General features: G+C 42.8%; 1 protein-coding gene across 1 annotated transcript in view; it reads left to right on the plus strand.

Moving 5' to 3' along the window:
- HADHA (hydroxyacyl-CoA dehydrogenase trifunctional multienzyme complex subunit alpha) overlaps positions 1 to 21,680 on the plus strand; it is a 39,165-nt gene that overhangs the window by 690 nt on the left and 16,795 nt on the right. The window contains exons 2-10 of the mRNA XM_060250722.1: positions 12,987 to 13,028; positions 14,148 to 14,218; positions 15,334 to 15,467; positions 16,500 to 16,638; positions 17,354 to 17,473; positions 17,571 to 17,673; positions 19,510 to 19,632; positions 19,794 to 19,912; positions 21,473 to 21,529. Of these exons, the coding sequence (XP_060106705.1) occupies positions 12,987 to 13,028; positions 14,148 to 14,218; positions 15,334 to 15,467; positions 16,500 to 16,638; positions 17,354 to 17,473; positions 17,571 to 17,673; positions 19,510 to 19,632; positions 19,794 to 19,912; positions 21,473 to 21,529 (908 nt within the window). The remainder of the gene's footprint in view (positions 1 to 12,986; positions 13,029 to 14,147; positions 14,219 to 15,333; positions 15,468 to 16,499; positions 16,639 to 17,353; positions 17,474 to 17,570; positions 17,674 to 19,509; positions 19,633 to 19,793; positions 19,913 to 21,472; positions 21,530 to 21,680) is intronic.

Consider the following 21,680-nt stretch of genomic DNA (forward strand, 5'->3'; position numbering starts at 1 on the left):
TTTTGCTGTTACAGCCTACCTTTCTGGAATTCTCAGTCAAGCAGACAGTATCTAGAGTTAAGTCTGAGTCCAGTGGCACAATTAAGACCAAGAAAGTTTTATTCATGGTGTAAGTGTAGATGACTGGGGAAGGCAATGGCAAACCACCCTGTAAAAAGTCTGCTGTGAAAACGTCATGGTGCGATATCACCCCAGAGTCGGAAACGACTGGTGCTTGCACAAGGGACTGCTTTTAGCATTTTAAGTTTCTAGAGTTGGGAGACAGTTCAGAAAGTCATTAAGGCCATCTTGTATGACATCCATTTTTCCACAGTGGCTTGCCAGGTGTTTTTAGATAGCCTGCAAGCAGAGTTAGCACCCTTCCGCTTTCTTATTCAGTGGTACATAGTCTTTGACATAGAGGCTCGTTTTAGCTATCACAATTAATAGCTGTCCTTAGACTTTTCAGCATAAATGTGTCTAATCCCTTCAAAGCCATCTAAGGCTCTCTTCACATCATCTGATTTAAAAATGTGTAAGAGATCCAGGGTGTGACAATGATGAGAACTTTGGGCTAGGACTGGGGAAACCCCATGAAGCTTGCTGTATGATCTTGAACCCCCTTGCGCACACTCTTAGCCTAATCTACCTCACAGGGTTGTTAAGAGGTGAGTGCTGCTCTCACTTTTTGCAGGAATGCGGGGACAAAAATCTAACTTAATAAATAAGCAAATTAAAACGGGCCTCTTCTGCTGTTTGCCACTCAGCACCTGAGGCAGAGAAATCCACTGAATCCACAGATTCCCTTTAGTCATATAGTAGCTGTTGCTAGATTATGAATCTGGTTGAACTCTTCTGACATCATCTAAGGGACAGAGGGACATTCTGGGACAGAGTCAGAATAGCACTATTGCTGCATCTGTCTCCTCTTTTTAATCATGGGTGGTCCAGATGTTTTGGAAAGGTCAACAGGTGAGAAAGGGTGCAAAGGATCCTATGTTACCTGCCCTGCAGGAAATGATATTCAGATACATGCTGCTACTGAATTATGTTTAGCTTTCAGGACTAAAAACTTGATGTCTATGAATTTCTTTTCAAAGGTATGTTTTAATCTATTCTGTGATGAGCACTCATGAGAAAAATAAAGGCAAAGTGTTTTGTGAATGAGTATTCCCAAATGTTTATTGATTAACTGAAATGGCCCCTGATTGAAGAGCTGAAAGTCTACAGAGAAATTTCAGGGAGTAGAGTGGTGAATATTATGTAGGGAGTGTAGTGCTAAGGATAGTGCAGGCAAAGCGAGTCTGAATGGTTTGGAAAGGATTTATTAGTTTTTATTTTAAAGGAATGGGAGATGCTATCACAGGGAGCAGCATTTTAAGAGCATGTATGTGCAAAGTTTGTTTGCTGTGGTTCACATCTACACATTTTGAAAGTATTGATTATTCCTGTGCAGGGTTTGTGCAAAAATGTTGGCTGATGCCCAGGGGTTTGGAATATAGTGATGCTGCATTAACTGTACACAAAGTATGGAATGCTTAGATCATTTGACTGAGATTCTATAGGCAGTGTTTGTAACAAAAGGATTTGAAGTCACCTTAGAGTCAAACTGCTTGTCTTTTCTGTCCTCTGTTATCTAATCTGGTTGGCTCTTCTGTTTCAGTGGTGCTCTTTGTGGTTTTATTGCTTCTAAGGCTATTCCCTGTTTCGAGGGCTGTTTGTGGACTCCAGATCATAACACTTGAGCAACTTGTTTTTTAGATCTTGGTTATAATTTCATTTTGAATAATACATTTGTCAAAATGTGGCTTTGTTGCTTAATCCTGACTGGCTACACCAAGAGTTACCAGTTCCATAATGTAGGAGTTAATTGTGTAAATGAGAAAGGGAGGTTGTGAAATACGAGGGTTCTGTAGGCCAAATGCTTGTAAATTAAATTTCAGTGACTCTTATAGTAATATTCTTACAGGTGTATCCTCTGGGTTCCTGTTTTCCAGTCATAGTCAGACTGCGAATGTATCATTTGATGCCATAAGAACATAAGAACATAAGAGAAGCCATGTTGGATCAGGCCAACGGCCCATCAAGTCCAACACTCTGTGTCACACAGTGGCAAAAAATGTTATATACACACATACACTGTGGCTAATAGCCACTGATGGACCTGTGCTCCATACACTGTGGCTAATAGCCACTGATGGACCTGTGCTCCATACACTGTGGCTAATAGCCACTGATGGACCTGTGCTCCATATTTTTATCTAAACCCCTCTTGAAGGTGGCTATACTTGTGGCCGCCACCACCTCCTGTGGCAGTGAATTCCACATGTTAATCACCCTTTGGGTGAAGAAGTACTTCCTTTTATCCGTCTTAACCTGTCTGCTCAGCAATTTCATCGAATGCCCACGAGTTCTTGTATTGTGAGAAAGGGAGAAAAGTACTTCTTTCTCTACTTTCTCCATTCCATGCATTATCTTGTAAACCTCTATCATGTCACCCCGCAGTCGACGTTTCTCCAAGCTAAAGAGTCCCAAGCGTTTCAACCTTTCTTCATAGGGAAAGTGCTCCAGCCCTTTAATCATTCTAGTTGCCCTTCTCTGCACCTTCTCTAAAGCTATAATATCCTTTTTGAGGTGCGGCGACCAGAACTGCACACAGTACTCCAAATGAGACCGCACCATCGATTTATACAGGGGCATTATGATACTGGCTGATTTGTTTTCAATTCCCTTCCTAATAATTCCCAGCATGGCATTGGCCTTTTTTATTGCAAACGCACACTGTCTTGACACTTTCAGTGAGTTATCTATCATGACCCCAAGATCTCTCTCTTGATCAGTCTCTGCCAGTTCACACCCCATCAACTTGTATTTGTAGCTGGGATTCTTAGCCCCAATGTGCATTACTTTGCACTTGGCCACATTGAACCGCATCTGCCACGTTGACGCCCACTCACCCAGCCTCAACAGATCCCTTTGGAGTTCCTCACAATCCTCTCTGGTTCTCACCACCCTGAACAATTTAGTGTCATCCGCAAACTTGGCCACTTCACTGCTCACTCCGAACTCTAAATCATTTATGAACAAGTTAAAAAGCATGGGACCCAGTACCGAGCCCTGCGGCACCCCACTGCTTACCGTCCTCCACTGCGAAGACTGCCCATTTATACTCACTCTCTGCTTCCTATTACTCAGCCAGTTTTTGATCCACAAGAGGACCTGTCCTTTTACTCCATGATTCTCAAGCTTTCTAAGGAGCCTTTGATGAGGAACTTTATCAAAAGCTTTCTGGAAGTCAAGGTAAACAACATCTATCGGGTCTCCTTTGTCCACATGTTTGTTCACCCCCTCAAAGAAATGCAACAGGTTAGTGAGGCAAGATCTTCCCTTGCAGAACCCATGCTGAGTCTTCCTCAATAACCCGTGTTCATCAATGTGCCTACTCATTCTGTCCTTGATAATGGTTTCTACCAACTTTCCCGGTATTGAAGTCAGACTGACTGGCCTGTAGTTTCCCGGATCTCCTCTGGAACCTTTTTTAAAGATGGGGGTGACATTTGCTACCTTCCAGTCCTCAGGAATGGAGGCAGATTTCAATGAAAGATTACAGATTTTTGTTAGAAGATCCACAAGTTCAACTTTGAGTTCCTTCAGAACTCTCGGATGTATGCCATCCGGACCCGGTGACTTATTAGTTTTTAATTTGTCTATCAGTTGTAGGACCTCCTCATTTGTCACCTCAATCTGACTCAGGTCTTTCAACACCCCTTCCAAAATTAGTGGTTCTGGGGCGGGCAAAAAGTTCTCGTCTTCTACAGTGAAGACGGAGGCAAAAAATTCATTTAGCTTTTCAGCCATTTCCCTATCCTCCTTCAGTAATCCTTTTACCCCATGGTCATCCAAGGGCCCCACTGCCTCCCTGGCTGGTTTCCTACTTCTAATATATTTGAAGAAAGTTTTATTGTTGGTCTTTATGTTTTTTGCAATATGCTCCTCATAGTCCCTTTTTGCCTGCCTGATCACAGTCTTGCATTTGATTTGCCACAGCCTGTGTTCCCTTTTACTAATCTCACTTGGACTGGTTTTCCACCGCTTAAAGGAGTCCTTCTTACCTTTTACAGCTTCCATTACTTTATTTGTTAACCACGCAGGCCTTTTCTTATGCCTGTTTGTGCCTTTCCTAACTTGTGGTATGTATTTTATCTGAGCTTCTAGGATTATAGTTTTAAATAGCGTCCAAGCTTTCTCAAGGGTTTTGACCGTATGTACCTTTCCTTTCAGTTTCTTCCTCACATGCCTCCTCATCTCAGTGTATTTACCCCTTTTAAAGTTAAACGTGGTTGTGGTGGTCTTTTTGGACAACTCCCTATTTATACAAACGGTGAAATCAATAACATTATGGTCACTGCTCCCAAGCGGCGCAATCACTTTTACATCTCTCACCAAGTCTTGGGCATTACTTAGGACCAAATCCAGGATCGCCCCACCCCTGGTAGGTTCTGAGACCATCTGCTCCATAGCACAGTCATTGAGAGCATCAAGAAACTCAATCTCTTTCTCTCGACCAGAACACATATTGACCCAATCAATCTGCGGGTAGTTAAAATCACCTATTACAACACAGTTTTTACGTTTAGCCGCTATCTTTAAGCCTTCCATCATATTATAATCGTCCTCTCTCTTTTGATTTGGTGGGCGATAACAAACTCCCATAGTTAAATTTCCTTTTGGGCCCTCTATTTCAACCCAAAGCATTTCTAAAAGTGAATCTAATTCTCTGATCTCAGCCTTACTGGACCGTATATCCTCTCTGACATACAGAGCCACCCCACCTCCAACCCTTCCCTCCCTATCCTTCCGATATAGCTTATATCCAGGAATCACCGTGTCCCACTGATTCTCCTCATTCCACCAAGTTTCTGAAATTCCCACAATGTCTATGTTTTCTCCCAGCACTAAACATTCCAATTCACCAATTTTACTTTGAACACTTCTAGCATTTGCATACAAACATCTATAATTTCCCAGGCGAGCTAGGCCCGCCACCTTCCTCCTGCCGCCTCGAGACACTGGCAGACAGTCCATATTGTTTGTCACCTTCACAGTGGACAACTCCGGTCCGTTACCCGGTAGAAAAATAGCAGCTAACCCTTCATCTCTTTGAGACGAGTCCTCCCGAACCAGAGACATTTCGTCTCCTGTCGGCTTTCCCCCAAGATTTAGTTTAAAAACTGCTCTGCCACCTTTTTGATTTTAAGCGCCAGCAGCCTGGTTCCATCCGGGGACAAGTGGAGACCGTCTCTTTTGTACAGCTCCCGCTTGTTCCAGAAAGCATCCCAGTGCCTAACAAACTTAAACCCTTCCTCCTTACACCATCGTCTCATCCACACTTTTATTTTATTATTTATAAATTTTATTATTTACATTTTATTATTTTATTAATAATTTTATTATTTTATTATTTATTATTTTATTAATAATTTTATTATTTACATTTTTAAGAACTTTTATTTGGTCTTTCTTAGCTAGAGCTGCTGCTCTTCTTGTTCTCCTTACTTTCTCCCTATCCCATCCAAAAGATAAGAATATATGAAAAGCCCTGCTGGATCCCACCACAAATCCATCTAGTCCAGCATCCTGTCTCACACAGTGGCCAATCAGTTCCTCTGGACAGCCAACAAGAGGGCATAGGCCTTCTCCTGATGTTGCTTCCTGGCTCTGGAATTTAGTGCCTCTGAATGAGGAGGTTCCCTTCAGTCACTGTAGCTAGTAGCTACAGTGATAAGCTACAATCTTATCAGTACACTGATAAGATTTATCCTCCATGAATTTATCTAATCACCTTTTAAAACTGTTTATCCTTGTGGCCATCACTACATCCTCTGGCAGCGAATTCCACATCACTCTCTGTAGTATTTCCTTTCTCTGCCCACATCACTCTCTGTAGTATTTCCTTTTCTCTGTCTCTGCCCATCAGTTTCATTGGATGCCCTTAAGTTCTAGCATTTTGGGAGAGGGAGAAAAATTTCTCTTTGCCAACTCTTCTAACTTCATGCAAAATTTTGTAAACCTCAATCATGTCCTCCCCTTGGAAATGGAAAAGTCCCAGATTCCTAACAGGGAAGGTGCTCCAATTCCTTAATTATCTTGGTTGCCTTTTTCACCACTGCTACACACAGGGTTGACACTTTTACTGAGTTATTCATACAACCCCAAGATTTTTTTCCATCCCAGATAATGATAGCAGTGTTTGAGACCCACTTTGAGTGGCAACACAGTTGTAGGCTGATGCTGTATTAACTGTACACAAAGTATGTGAGGAACTCCAAAGGGATCTGTTGAGGCTGGGTGACTGGGCGTCAATGTGGCAGATGAGGTTCAGTGTGGCCAAGTGCAAAGTAATGCACATTGGGGCCAAGAATTCCAGCTGCAAATACAAGTTGATGGGGTGTGAACTGGCAGAGACTGACCAAGAGGGAGATCTTGGGGTAGTGGTAGATAACTCACTGAAAATGTCAAGACAGTGTGTGATTGCAATAAAAAAGGCCAACACCATGCTGGGTATTATTAGGAAGGGAATTGAAAACAAATCAGCCAGTATCATAATGCTCCTGTATAAATCGATGATGCGGTCTTATTTGGAATACTGTGTGCAATTCTGGTCACCGCACCTCAAAAAGGATATTATAGCATTGGAAAAAGTGCAGAAAAGGGCAACTAGAATGATTACAGATTTGGAACACTTTCCCTATAAAGAAAGGTTAAAACGCTTGGGGCTCTTTAGCTTGGAGAAACGTCGACTGCGGGGTGACATGATAGAAGTTTACAAGATTATGCATGGGATGGAGAAGGTAGAGAAAGAAGTACTTTTCTCCCTTTCTCACACTACAAGAACTCGTGGGCATTCAATGAAATTGCTGAGCAGTCGGGTTAGAACGGATAAAAGGAGGTACTTCTTCACGCAAAGGGTGATTAACATGTGGAATTCACTGCCACAGGAGGTGGTGGCGGCCACAAGCATAGCCAGCTTCAAGAGGGGGTTAGATAAAAATATGGAGCAGAGGTCCATCAGTGGCTATTAGCCACAGAGTGTATATATATGTGTGTATATACACACACACACATATATAAATATAAATTTTTGGCCACTGTGTGATACAGAGTGTTGGACTAGATGGGCCATTGGCCTGATCCAACATGGCTTCTTTTATGTTCTTATGGAATGCTTAGATCATTTAACTGAGATTCTATAGGCAGTGTTTGTAACAAAAGAAGTGGCAAAGTTGTTTATTTTATAACTTGATTCTATTGGCTCTGCTTGCCCCAAGGCTGCTTTTACCTTTCTGTTGTGTACAAGCCCCAAGACATTCAGATAGGAACACCTGCTTAGCTTGTTCCTGATGCAATGGAAGGCAGCCCTCCAGCCATGTATTGTGGCCTGTCAGGATGCTTGTCACTCCTGTTCTTCCTTCCATGAACAGGTGGCAAAACCCAGGAGTTTTCCTAAGCCTCCAGAGGGTTGCATTCTGCTTAGTTGGCGTAGGTGTGGGTTTTCCAGAAAAATTAGAATTGGAAAACCTTTGGAGGAATTAATGCCTTGGAGAGATATCTTATTTAGAATATTTATTTTATTTAAAATATTTCTCTGTCACATTTCCATCCTATTCAAGGTCTCCCTGAACATTGATATTAAAAAGGTGGGGAACATTACAACAAAACCTCAAAACATTTAAACATTTCAGACATTAGGAATAATTCAAAATAGAAATATATACAAAAATATATATTTTTACAGCACATCACATTAATGTTATGCCCGAGAACGACAAATATTTGAACTGGGATATTTGATTGGAAAAAACAAATCAATATTAAATTTTCTATTTCAATGAATGTGGAAATTATTTTTACTGGAACAATGTGTGTGTTAAGTGTCACCAAGTCGCTTCTGATTTATGGCAACCCTATGAATTAATGATCTCCAAAGAACATCCTGTCTTTAACTGACTTGCTCAGATCTGTCAAACTGAGGGCCGTGGCTTCCTTTATTGAGTCAATCTATCTCATATTACATCTTTCTCTTTTCCTGCTTCTTTGAGCTTTTCCTAGCATTATTGTCTTTTTTCTAATGACTGGAAATGGAACCAAAGTACAATAGCCTCTATTCAATTTATTTATCTTTTTGGCGGTCCATGGTATCTGTAAATCCTCCAGCACCAGATTTCAAATGAATCATCTTTTTTCCTGCTTCAACGGAAAGGGCGGAATATAAATCTAATGAATCTAAATCTATCAGCTTTTTAATGGTCCAGTTTTTATATGGATACACAGTAATGGGGGAATAGTCTGGTATGAGTTATCTTGATCTTGGTCACTAGCAATATGCCCTTACACTTAAATTGGAACAATACTTGCAGGAATTTAAAGACAGTATAGAACTGCATGTCCTGACCTGGATGGCCCAGGCTAGCCCGATCTCATCAAATCTCAGAGGCTAAGCAGGTTCACCCTGGTTAGTACTCAGATTGTACTAACTCAAGAAGTCTTTAGTTGCTACACAGAGACAGGTAATGGCAAACTACCTCTGTTTGTCTCTTGCCTTGAAAACTGTACGTTGTCACCATAAGTTGACTGCAAGTGGATGGCATTTTCCACCAACACATAGAACTACAAAGCAGTGAAGCTTCTCACGGTCTTTTGCTGGTGTCTGGGGTAAGTGGAGCAAGATGGAGTCTCCTGGAGAATGAGAGAGAAGATTAGTGTGGGAGTAGATGAGAAAAGGGGATGAGAACAGACCATTGTCATATTCCTTAATAGAATTATAGAGTTGAAAGGGACCTCCAGGGCCATCTGGTCCAACCCTCTGCACAATGCAGGAAATTCACAAATACCTCCCCCTAAATTCACAGGATCCACATTGCTGTCAGATGGCCATCTAGCCTCTGTTTAAAAACTTCCAGGGAAGAAGAGCCCACCACCTCCCGAGGAAGCCTGTTCCACTGAGGAACCATTCTGACTGTCATGAAGTTCTCAGGCTTGTTGCAACAAAGTGGTGTCCCACCAGATGGATGATGGGACCTAGTTCTTGAAGGAAATCTTCAGCTAGTTCTGTCCAGCATTAGGACATTATCAGTCTTCTGACATTTTTCCAGGCTAGGGTCAACATTTTGCAATAAGTGATTATAAGCAGTAATTTCCTCTGCACTATGAGAGGCCTCAAGGCTAAAGTCCATGCACTGTGAGCCAAACAGGCTGTGTGTGCTACTTGATTCCTGTGGGTTTTTTTTAAACAAGTAGTTTCTTGTCAAGCACCTGAAGCTCCTCTTCTGTCTAGTGCCTGTGTTTTAGAATTTACTTCAAAAATGATAGAACGATTTTTGCAGGATTTGGCATTAGTGTTGGTGGTGCGATGGAGAATTTAGATTGCTGGCATTTTTTCAAGAGGACATTACCACTGCATTTCCTTTTCAAACTTGCTTCAAAAAGGGTTCAAAAGGGGTAATTTATTTTGCCTCTGGCTTGCCAGTACAGCCCTCATGGCACCTTAGTGGTTCTAACACATTTATCTTAGCTGAAATTTTCAAGGGTTTTAGCTCACATTCAGTTGGGCAAGGGATCTGTGCTCAAAACTACAACCAGCAGAAGCGGAAAGAAGAGTCATTACAAAGAGTAGTAGGCCCAGTTCTCCAAAACCAGATGTGTGAGTCTACATTGTAGAATACAGATAAAAAAGAGATCAGGTCAAGAGGAAATGATCCATTCAGAATGGGTGTGGACTTGCTGATGAATGGACAAAGCTGGGTATATCTGTAGAGTGTACATAAACCTGTAAGAAAAAACAGCTCTTACTTGTAGTGAACAAACTTTCCCAAATCACAAGCAAGTCTGATAGTATCAAAGCAACATATGAATTCCAACTGTGTAGGAAAGAGGGTGGAAGGGAAGGTGGGAAGAAGGGTTCTTGGCTACTGTTACTGGACTCTGTCCCAGTATCTGACTCAAGCATGGAAATTATATTAAACATGTACACTTATGTTGACATGTTATTACCTGCTTATTATCTGCTCTGGCTTTCTTCTTTCTTGCCACATTGAGGGTGTAAAGACATAAATAATTAAGCCGTAGGAATTCAGAAAGCAGGACGAGGTTGCTCTGTACCATCTAGGCACACTGTGGGCACCATAATGTGATGTACTTGAGTGCATTTAACTTTAAAAAAAAATGGCAAGGCAGGCGCCATCATTCAAGAAACTTCAGGCTCTATTTTGTGATGCTAGCCTGAAAGCCTGGGCAGAGAAGTAGTAGTGTTTGTGCCCCAGGATGTCTTTTAGAGCCATGTGTTCTCAGAAGCACAAAACGCATCCCTTGTAGAGAGAACAGGAATGCTGCTCTGCCCAGAAGAAACTCATTTGGAATTTAAATGGGAGGGATGTGCAGTGCAGGCTCCAAAGTGCCTGCAGTTCTGACCATGGTGAAATATAGGTGAAAGGTCCCTTCCTGTCTGCTGTGGAAAAAGAGGGCCAGAGGGCATGGCACACCTCCAGCTCCATGGAATGGTGCTTAACTCATACAGCAAAGCCCTTTAGTTCTGGTGGACTTTCTTGCTCTCATGTGGATTTGTGAGGTTATTCTCTTTAGACCAGGCTAAGGATCATCTGTGCTGGCCTCTGTCTTCTGTTAATGCCATCTGAATTAAGGTTAAGTTACAGAGTTTTATCTAAATTGGGATGCCTCATGTTTCAGACTTTCAGGAACCCATGCCATAGCACTATAATACACTGAGGGAATACTGTGTCCAAGAGATTTGCTGTTACGGATTTCTGGAGGGGGAGGGGAATACATTAAAAGTAAGGCAGTCCTTCAAGCTCCAAGTTCCATAGAGACCAATGCAGTGCCTTCAGTTTAGACAGATGGTTTGTTCAGGCAGAAATGTCATCAATATGACTTTGTTCAACATTATTTTTGTGCAACAATAAGCAAAGCAAAGTGGGCAGCAGGACTGTGCTGGCAGTGCTGTAGTTGAATGTTTGGGGGTAAGCCTCATTGGACTTACTTCTGAGTTAACATGCATAGGATTGTTTCTGGGGCATCTGATGCTACAGTGGAATTCCACTTGACGTCACCAGCTAGCCACGTGCTTGCTGAAAGTCTTGTTCAAGTTTTCTATAGTTGGCAGCGTGATAAGTAGCCTGTATTCAGAAGAGCACTTGCCATCAGGCCTTTTTAAGCAGCTGTCAGTCTCACAGGACAAGTAAAATATTAGCTACCTTACCTGACTTCTATTGTTTAAAGTGGCAGGAAAACTTCTAGAAGTTTTGAAGCATCTATCACAGAATGCAATGAAGTGTTTCTTACCATGCACTGTAAATTTTGTACTATTTAGATAGGTTCAATTTTCCATTGTTTGCTTCACCATAGCAAAATAAAGGATATGCTGAGCTTGATTTTAAAAGGTTGCTTTTGACATGGTAGTGCCTCCCCCTAGAAACTTTTTAAATCAACTTGATATGGTGAGAGAGTTTTGAAATGGGAGCTTTGGCTCATAGCCTATGGCTGGAAGATCTGCTAACACAGAGAGAGGAAAATCTGCTTCATATTTAGAAACCTTCTCACCTTTTCTGTTGTTTTGGGTTTTTTTAAAAAAATATCTTAAGCTGCTTAGGGTCACCACTGGGGAGAAGCCCCAGGATACAAATAGTGAATTAAAATTAAACAAACTTCTAAGCCTACAGAGTAGAAAGTGAATTAAAATTACAAATAGTGAATTAAAATTAAACAAACTTCTAAGCCTACAGAGTAGAAAGTGAAGTGTTGTGGTACTCTGATGAAATGAACATGTATCCAGAGCCAGTTTGGTGTAGTGGTTAAGTGTGCAGACTCTTATCTGGGAGAACTGGGTTTGACTCCTCCACTTACAGCTGCTGGAATGGCCTTGGGTCAGCCATAGCTCTCTCAGGAGTTGTCCTTGAAAAGGTAGCTGCTGTGAGAGTCCTCTCAGCCCCACCCACCTCACAGGGTGCCTGTTGTGGGGGGAGAAAATATAGGACAGGAAGCTACTCTGAGTCTCTGATTCAGAGATAAGGGCGGGGTATAAATCTGCAGTCGTTGTCTTCTATCACTACTAGGATCTCTGTGGCAGCTTAAAGACTGACAAATGTATTGTGGCCTTTGTCATGCAGTACTTGCAGTGGGAAATCAGGAGTCTTCAGAAAAAGTTAGTGGTTTCATTGGTACAGAAGAATGCACTGTGAGAAATATGACTTGTCTGCGTTAAGGCTCGTGTTTTCAAAGGGATAGCTATGTTAGTCTTTTGAAATAAAATAAAACAAATTACTCATGACAGCTTGTATTGAAATGTTGTCAACTTTCAAAGTACCCCTGGACTTTTCTTTATGGTCTTTTCAAATCAGCATCCAGTTCTGCAGAAGAAGCCATCTTGTGCAACTAAATCATGCGTGTTGTAAACCCATCCCATTTTATCATTTGGCTTACGGACATTTAGGGCACTGGAAGCTCTGGGGTTGCTTTGGGAATTGCTTTTTTCCCAACTAGTACAGGTTTTATGTTGGATTAAGCACATTTAAAATGATCAGGGGCATCAGGGAGAGCTGAAATACCAAATAGTAGATTGAAGTTAGTTTTCTAGTAGAAGCAGCTACTTCAGAATGCCTGTAACCTGAAGTTGACAGAAATCCTGGATGCTCATGTGCCTACGTGTTGCCCGTAGGGATCACAGAGCCGGTGCAGTATAATGATGAGTATGAGACTCAGTCTGGCAGTCCTGGGTTCGACTCCACATTCTGCAATGGAAACTTGCTGGGTGACCTTGGGCCAATCACGTATTGGTCTGACCTACCTCAAAGGGTGGTTGTGAGAGTAAAATGAAGGTGAGGAGTATGCAGTTTTGGGCTCCCACTGAGGAAGAAGATGGGGTATAAGTAACATTAAGTAAAATTAATCTGAAATACCTTTGTAGCCCTACTGTAACTGGAATTCTTCTCTTGTAGGTTATGCCTGCCGAAACATTAGCAGCTCTCCATCCCTTAAATGTAAGTGTAAACACTTGGGTCTGATTGGGGAGGGATGCACTGACAGAAATAAATTAGCCAGTGCAGGCAAATATTATTAGTTTTTTATTATTACCGATTTATTATTACCAATATGCACCAATTCACTTCTTATTTTTGCTGTCCTTGCACTCTGATTTTAATTTAGTTGGCAGCATCTTTACTTTCATCATACACTTGTAGTAAGAATTATAGAAGCAGGATAGGGATAAGGAATGCTTTGAGGACAAATAAGCGTCCTAAAGATGGTGGGATATCAAATGTGGGAAACTGTCCCTTTGAAGTTTTCCATATCTTTAATCCAGCTTGGTTCTTCTCGCCCTCCAAGTCTTGGGTCTCTGGGTATGGGAAAGTGTGAATAGGGGGCACTTTATTTTGTTTATCAAATTTATATCCTGCTCCCTCTCCCCTGAATGGGACTTGAGATGGCTAAAAACATATAAATATACCCAATAAAAAATAAAAACGTATAATAAATGAACTTTAAAATATAAAATGATTAAAAATCTATCCATTATCAAGCAGGGTAGAATGCATGGATAGTGAAGACACAGCTAGAGCATAATTTACTAGCTGTCTGATGGATCACAGTCACCCAAAGGCTACCCAAAAAAGAGCGGCCTTGCGTGTTCTGTGGAACCTATGGAGGTCCCATAACACATGCATCCTTTCAGGCAGCTGGTTTTCTCAGGATAGGGGTCCCAAAGGTTTGAGGGTTTCAAGCCATTTAGAGCTTTAAAGCCTTTGAATTGGCATCAGAAACTAATTGGGAGCCAGTGCAGCTGCTGTAGGGAGTCTTAGAGAAATATGCTGAAAAATGAGGATGTCTTATCCCTCACAGTGTGGTACAGCTGCAAGGTTTATGTTCAATAGGAAGTATCCCATCTTCTGATTTCTAACCTTCCATCTTCGACCTTTACAAACTTGCTTATGCAGAGTAAAACCTGAGAATTTTAAGTTCCTACAAGTTCTCTGGATTCTGTAAAATGCCTTCAGCTAAAGGCTTATGGCTTGGTACGCTAAGCTTTGTTGAGGTTCAGCATGGATGAAAGTAGCCATTCTACTTTCCATGGATGATGATGCATCTTTCTTTCTCTCCAGCTAGGACCCATGTTAGTTATGACATCAAAGAAGATGTTGCTGTGGTGCGTTTTAATGCGCCAAACTCCAAGGTAGGTTTTTCCCACCTGTTGTTTTTTTTAGGCACAAGTTGTTGAAATGTAGAAATAAAATTTGTCCTCAGAGTGCAGTAAATCAGGGCACCCATGAAGACCTTGTGTGGAGAGGTGTTGTGCTTGTGTTTAAAGAGAATCCCTTAAAAAGGAGATGCAAAAGGTATGACAGGCTAAATCAGAGTTCTCTAACTCCAGATTCAGAATGCAAATGGGATCACAGGATAAAAAATCTAAAAGGAACAGAATACACCTTACCATGCTAAATAATATATCAAAACAAATGCTTATAAATCCTCAAATTGTGTCTATGTCCTGTCTTATTATAAATGGAATAGAGTTTATAATAAGACAAGACATAAAAAAAATTGAGGAATTATAGTAAGAATTTATTTTGATACATTATTTAGCATGGTGAGGTGTATTCTGTAACTCCAGATTTAGAAGCAGCCAGTAAAAGGAAAAAAAGGAGACACAGTCTGTAAATCACAAAACACTGATCTTCAGACTGCTACTTATGTCCTCTCCATAATGATGCTGTGAGGTAGGTTATTAGTAGTTTTATTTAACAGATGAGGAACTGGGACAGAAGAGAGATCCAGAGCTTTGGAGTCCAGTCCAGACATCTCTAACCCTTGTCTTCAGCAGAGGTTACCCAGATTCTAACAGTGGAAAGAATACAGGTGGCAAAAGACAAATGATGGCTGGTTACGCAAATGCTTTGTGTCACAAGGCATTGTGCTTATTAATTCTTTGTATAGCAAGTTGTTCTAAGCCCTCTGAGCAGCTTGAGATGTGCTTATAGTAGCATTTGCAAGGTGCTTGTTAGCTCCCTGCAAAATTCCAAAATATGGTCAGGCTAAATCTTTCTAGATTACTGTGTGGGGAGAGCTTACAGCTAAAGAAAAAGAGCTCCTTTGTGGTATGTTCAGTCTACTGTGAATTTTATGGTCCCCATAAACATCAGAGCATTTGTGTTTGGCTTTTAAACATAACTACCTTCCTGAGTGTTGTCTCTTCTCAGCACATCAGAATGGGAAGAGCTGTTAACAGGCGCTGGATGATTTCCATCCAGAGCTGAAGTTCTCTGTTTCCCACATTTTGTTTCCCTCCAGGTCAACACGCTATCCAAGCAGTTGGAAGCAGAGTTCAGGGAAGTTATGAATGAAATCTGGGCCAATGATGCTATCAAAAGTGCAGTCCTTATCTCAGCAAAACCTGGTTGCTTTATAGCTGGTGCTGATATCAAGTAAGTTCCAAGGGGGGGAAGCTCTTACTAAGATAAGCAAAGAAGTGCATGCTCATCTTGTAACAGAGGATCTAGTGTATTAGAATATGCTGTGGCGCATGCCTAAATGTTGCTCCTAGGGATCTGGAATATCTTTCTAGCCCTGTTGTGTGTTTGCAGTGGCTCCATGTTAAGGGCTTTGGTTCTGGGTATTTAATAGTGGTTGTGTACAGAGAGGGCCCATAATTGAGTTCAGAATTCACCACGGGTCTCCTAGACAAGCTTAGCCCAGGCTTGTCAGAGCTTGAAAGTTCAGCAGGGTTGGCCATGGTCAGTACTTGGATGGGGGGGGGGGAGACCTCCAGGGTTGCTATACAGAGGAAGGCAATGGCAGGCCACCTCTGCTCTTCTCTTGTCTGGAATACCTCATGGGTGGGGACACCATCATTTGCAACTGGCTGGCATGTTCTGCTTCTTCCCCAAGTTAGCACCCGTCCAGTGAGACTGTATTTTCTTTCTGCCATGTCTCTGCAAACCTTGATTGTGCTTTATTTTCAATAAGAAGCCACTAACATAACCAAGCCCCTAACAAGCCATATATTGCAACCCTAACATGACTTTTCAGGTCTATAGAGCAAATGAGGGGAAACACATTCAGGAAGCAGTTGATCAGTTACTTTTCCATGCCCCCTTTAAAAAAAAAACAAACATTTCCATTGAAACAGTTTTCAAGAAGAAACTAAAAGCCCACTCAGTTCAGCTGACTCCCAGTGGTGCAGAACAATCTGTCTTCCAGTTACCCGGAGACAAAGTCATGCAATCCAGACTGTAGTAGAAAGCAAGTGCTTTTCAGGAAAGGTGCCTATGCACAGTGAAGTGAGCAGATGATTGCCCTGCCCGCAACTGCAGCTTGTGCTTACTCAGCTCTCGTTCTGGCATATCCAAAGCTGTGCAAATGTAGGAGCTTAGTGAACCGGGCGCTATGAGGGGGAGAAAACTTGGGCCCTCTTCACTGCCTGGTCAGAAGCCCTCATCTTTGTGTCTTGCTTGCAGCATGATTGAGGCCTGCACTTCCAGTCAGGAAATCACTCAACTTTCTCAGGAAGGTCAGAAGATGCTGGCGAGTCTTGAAAAATCTCCAAAGCCTATTGTTGCTGCTATCAGTGGTTCCTGCCTTGGTGGAGGGCTGGAGGTATGCTAAGTGGTCTCGAGAAGGGGAGGGCAAAAGGTGGCTCACAGCAGATCACAGCTGGGAATGGATTAGAACATAAGAGAAGCCATGTTGGATCAGGCCAATGGCCCATCCAATCCAACACTCTGTGTCACTCTGTGGCCAAATACACACACACACACACACACACACACACACACACACTGTGGCTAATAGCCACTGATGGACCTCTGCTCCATATTTTTATCTAACTCCCTCTTGAAGCTGGCTATGCTTGTAGCTGCTACCACCTCCTGTGGCAGTGAATTCCACATGTTAATCACCCTTTGGGTGAAGAAATACTTCCTTTTATCTGTTTTAACGCAACTGCTCAGCAATTTCATTGAATGCCCACGAGTTCTTGTATTGTGAGATTATCCCATGCATAATCTTGTAAACCTCTATCATGTCCAGCAAGTCTCATTCTCTGGCTGAAAGTTAAGGCCTGACCAGCACGTCTACTCCCAGTCGTTAACAGATGACCCCAAGGGCTGTGGCTGCTTCATTCGGTATTTGAGAAGAAAAATTCAAGTGCCATATGAAAAAGTTCTCTTTGCTGGCCTATTTCAGAGACTGATGACCCCAGGGCAGTTTTGTGGCCAAGAAAAGTTGATAAACCTTTGCCGTTTTTGTGGACCAAAGTGCTTGGGAAGAAGTGATTCTATCTGTTGATGTTTTCTTTATCTGCTGTCCTTAGGTTGCCATTTCTTGCCAGTACAGAATAGCAACCAAGGACAAAAAGACAGTCCTAGGCACACCTGAGGTGCTATTGGGATTGCTTCCAGGGGCTGGAGGCACTCAAAGGCTCCCAAAGTTGGTGAGTAAAATGCCCTTTTATGTATCCAACTAGGATTCTGGTCATCTAGTTTCATGGTTTCTAGCTGGTGAAATTTGTTTTTTTTTTATGTTTTCAGGTGGGACTTCCTTCTGCCTTTGACATGATGTTGACGGGGAAAAACATTCGTGCTGACAAAGCAAAAAAGATGGGGCTTGTTGACCAGCTGGTGGATCCCCTAGGTTAGATCCAGAATATCCCCATGCTTCTGCCTGATAGGACAGTTTCTTGCTGAGTCGTAGACACAGCCAGGTTCTGTACTGCTCTTGCTACATTTAAGAAATGTTGAAGTAGCCAACCAACTCTAGCCTCTAGGAATCCTCAGCATTTAACCATCCAGTAGGACTGGCGGTAACAATTCCTGTAACTTCAGATAAATGTTTTGCTGCCATTTCTGGTGCGTAATTGTTCAATGTGGGAAAATGCCACATCTTTACTTTTAGTGGAGGAATTAACCCAAATGCAGCCTGCAGCATAACCACACAAAGCTGATAACGTGACTTATTAAGCAATAAAAAAGTTATGTTAAATGTTTTGCTGATGTTCCACTCACCCCTGAGAAATAAGAACTATCTAAGAACATGGCAAACTATTAAGTTAAGAAGTCTGAATGGCACAGAAACTACTAGCATTTTTGCATTTACAAGGAATTAAGAAGAGCCTCTTCAGAGGAAGGGCTTCTAGATGCTGTGGGTGGAATTTGAGAGTTGGCCTAGCATGAATGTATCTACCTGCCTTATACTGAATCAGACCATTGGTCGATCACTGTCAGTATTGCCTACTAAGACTAGCAGCAGCTGAGCCAGCTCACGTTCCTGAGTCACTGAATAAAGTCATTAGTAACTTCCTTTTTAATTATAAAGGTGCCTTGAAAGCACTAAGCACCATCCATCTTTGTGTGTGTCAAAACCCACTTCCCAGCACTGTTTGTGACATATTGAACATGACTGGAAATGATGCCGGGGGCTGGTTTGGAGTAGCAGTAGGGGAAGAAGGCAGTGGCTCAGGCACATTGATTTCCTCCCAACCTATCCCAAGCAGGCCAAGACACAGAAGTATATTTTTCCTCCCCCTAACTGTAAACCACAAGACCCTTTCTTGAGGTGGGAATGAACAATCTCCACCTTTACCAGACCTGCTGCTGGGTTGCCTTTAGGGAGAGAGAAATCTTCTGCATCCCTAGAGCTGCCTTCATGAGCGAAGCCCTTGCCACTGTCCTGGCCATGTCTCCCCGAGTGAGCTCCCTGTTCTGTTTTTCCTGGCAAAGAAGAAAGGGCTTGGCAGTGACAGAACTGGGGAAAGGCAGCCTTTGGAGGGGGGTTGGACAGAAGAGGACACTGGGGCAGAGCGAAAGAGCCAAAGAGATAGGAAATTGGGGGGGTGGGTTGCAAAGAAGGGTGGCCAAAGTTTGAGATGTATGCTGACTGGGGAAGGCGGGATGTCAGTTTGGAGATGGGGGAGGTCTGCAGTGGAATGTGGCTTAAAGGGCCAAAGCCATGTTTTCATTCCAGACCAGCACCTAGCCTTTTGACGCTGCATCATAACTTACCAAGTTCCTGCCTTCAGGCTGCTGCTCTGAATGGAAACACAAGACAAGGGAGAGGGTCCTTGGAAGTGAAGGTGGGCTTGCACAGGCTCAAAAGGTACTTTGGCCCTTGTAGTTTTTCTCCCTCCTGGAGGAACTTTTTCTGCGGGGAAGTCAGCCGCCTGCTAAAAGTACAAAACCTAAGAGAAGCCATGTTGAATCAGGCCAGTGGCCCATCCAGTCCTACATTCTGTCACACAATGATAAAAAAACAGGTGCCATCAGGAGGTCCACCAGTGGGGCCAGGACACTAGAAGCTCTCCCACTGCTGCTCCCCAAGCACCAAGAATAAAGAGAATCACATGGCCCAGACATAGAGCTCCATCTATACCTTGTGGCTTATAGCTTCTGATGGACTTCTGCTCCATATGCCTATCCAGAACCTTCTGATGGCATCTTCAATTCCTGCAAAAAAGAATCTTTGTATTTATAGGACCAGGTATAAAGAGTCCCGAAGAACGGACCATTGAATACCTGGAGGAGGTGGCGATCGTATTTGCAAAGGGGCTCGCCAACAAGTCAGTTTCTCGGAAAAAGGACAAGGGCCTGATTCAGAGTGAGTGACACGCGCAGCTTGGGCAAACCAACCTCCCTGTACTTTGAACCTTGGATGCGTTGCTTTGGCTTTGCCCTTCCTGAGGTCTCTTCGGTTGGTTTTGACTGCTAAGATGTTAAGGTAGCCAAGGACTGGATTTTTCCACTTCCATTGTCTTGCAGAGGTGATGGACTATGCCCTGGCTATTCCATTTGTGAGGCAACAGGTCTACAAAACGGTGGAGGGGAAGGTGCAGAAGCAGACCAAGGGACTGTATCCTGCTCCCCTGAGTATCATTGAGGTGAGGCATGTGCATCTGTGGAGTCACTCTAATTCTCTGCCCATGGTTGGGTGTATAGTTGCTGGATGGTTGCAACAAAAATACTGGGTGCCCTTGATAAAAAGTTATTGACCTACCCCACCCCAGCCCAATGTGGAAAGTTTAATTATGTCATTGAACCCTGTGGTGCAGAGTGATAAGCTGCAGTACTGATCTGAGTTCAATCCTGGCAGAAGCTGGGTTCAGGTAGCCTGCTCAAGGTTGACTCAGCCTTCCAATCTTCCAAGGTTGATAAAATGAGTACCCAGCTTGCTGGGGGTAAAGTGTAGATTACTGGGGAAGGCAATGGCAAACCACTTCATAACAAAAAGTCTGCCAAGAAAATGTGATGTGACGTCACCTCATGGGTCGGTAATGGCTCGGTGCTTGCACAGGGGACTATCTTTACCTTTTACCCTTTTAATGATGACATCCTACATTGCATCTTATTTCTTTCTATTAATCAATTACAGATCACAACCAGCCATTTCCACATAGATATATAAAATTCTGCCAGGGTCAATAAGTCACAAATAAACAAATACTAATAGAACTGGTCCTACTTTTTTTATCGTAACAGGACTCACCAGTAGCACTTCTGCCTTGTCAGGAAGGCAGTCTTGTTGAGATGGAATAGGATATTCAAAGTATGCTGGAAGTTAACATTCCAGTTCATCTGAACCATTCAAATCCAGAAAGCTGTTCTGCATTAAGTTTCCACAAGATGAACACGCATGAGTCTGCCTTTGTCCACCCAGACTGGCAGCAGCTCTCCAGTGTTTTTGGCGGAGGGCTCTCACTTTACCTACTACCAGATCCTTTAACTGGAGACTCCGGAGATTGAACATGGGACCTTTTGTGTGCCAAGCAGATGCTTTGCTTCTGAGCCACAACCCAATGGCCCTGGATATCAATCACACCTGTTATAAGAACATAAGAGAAGCCATGTTGGATCAGGCCAATGGCCCATCCAGTCCAACGCTCTGTGTCACACAGTGGCCAAAAAGCCCAGGTTCCATCAAGAGGCCCACCAGTAGAGCTAGAAGCCCTTCCACTGTGCTCCCCCCCTCAAGCACAAGAATACAGAGCATCGCTACCCCAGATAGAGAGTTCCAACAATAAGCTGTGACTAATAGCCACTGATGCTTATATGTTGTTATATGGGAATATATATAATCCTGCTGGAGGAGGGTGTTGTACAAGGTGTGTATGAATTTGTGTGATTTATATCAAGAAAATGGTGCAAGAGGAATGGTGTTAACCCCCCACTTTTGCTGCTCCAAGAAAGTTTAAAAAAAAAATCAGGAGATCCCGCCAGGTACATACATAGGCCTTGAATCTGATGGGAATTAAGATTTCCCTGTTCCATCTCCAAGAGCCCCTATTTATTATTAACTTGCTATATCCCAAACAGAAAGCCTAGAGTGGGACTGCAGATCTTCCAGCCAGGAGGAGCTGTCTGGCAGACCTACTCTGCATCCAGTCCTTGGAAGAAACTGGGAAGCTTGGTGAAATGGTTCACTCTTGTGTCTCTTGATGTAGGTGGTGAAGACCGGCCTGGAGAAGGGTAATGAAGCTGGCTACCACCTTGAATCACAGGTAAAGGATCTTTTGCTCTCCAGCTTGAACTGTAAAAGTGATGGAGTTGTGCTTAAGCAGGGAGGCTGACTTTTGAGAGAGAGTGCAAAGGAGGAAGCCCTCTAAGCTGTACAACAGCTCACCCAAAATCCCTTAGAGAATGTTGTGCGGA

This window comes from Heteronotia binoei, chromosome 1 (genome assembly GCF_032191835.1).
Source record: "Heteronotia binoei isolate CCM8104 ecotype False Entrance Well chromosome 1, APGP_CSIRO_Hbin_v1, whole genome shotgun sequence".
NCBI lineage: Eukaryota > Metazoa > Chordata > Lepidosauria > Squamata > Gekkonidae > Heteronotia > Heteronotia binoei.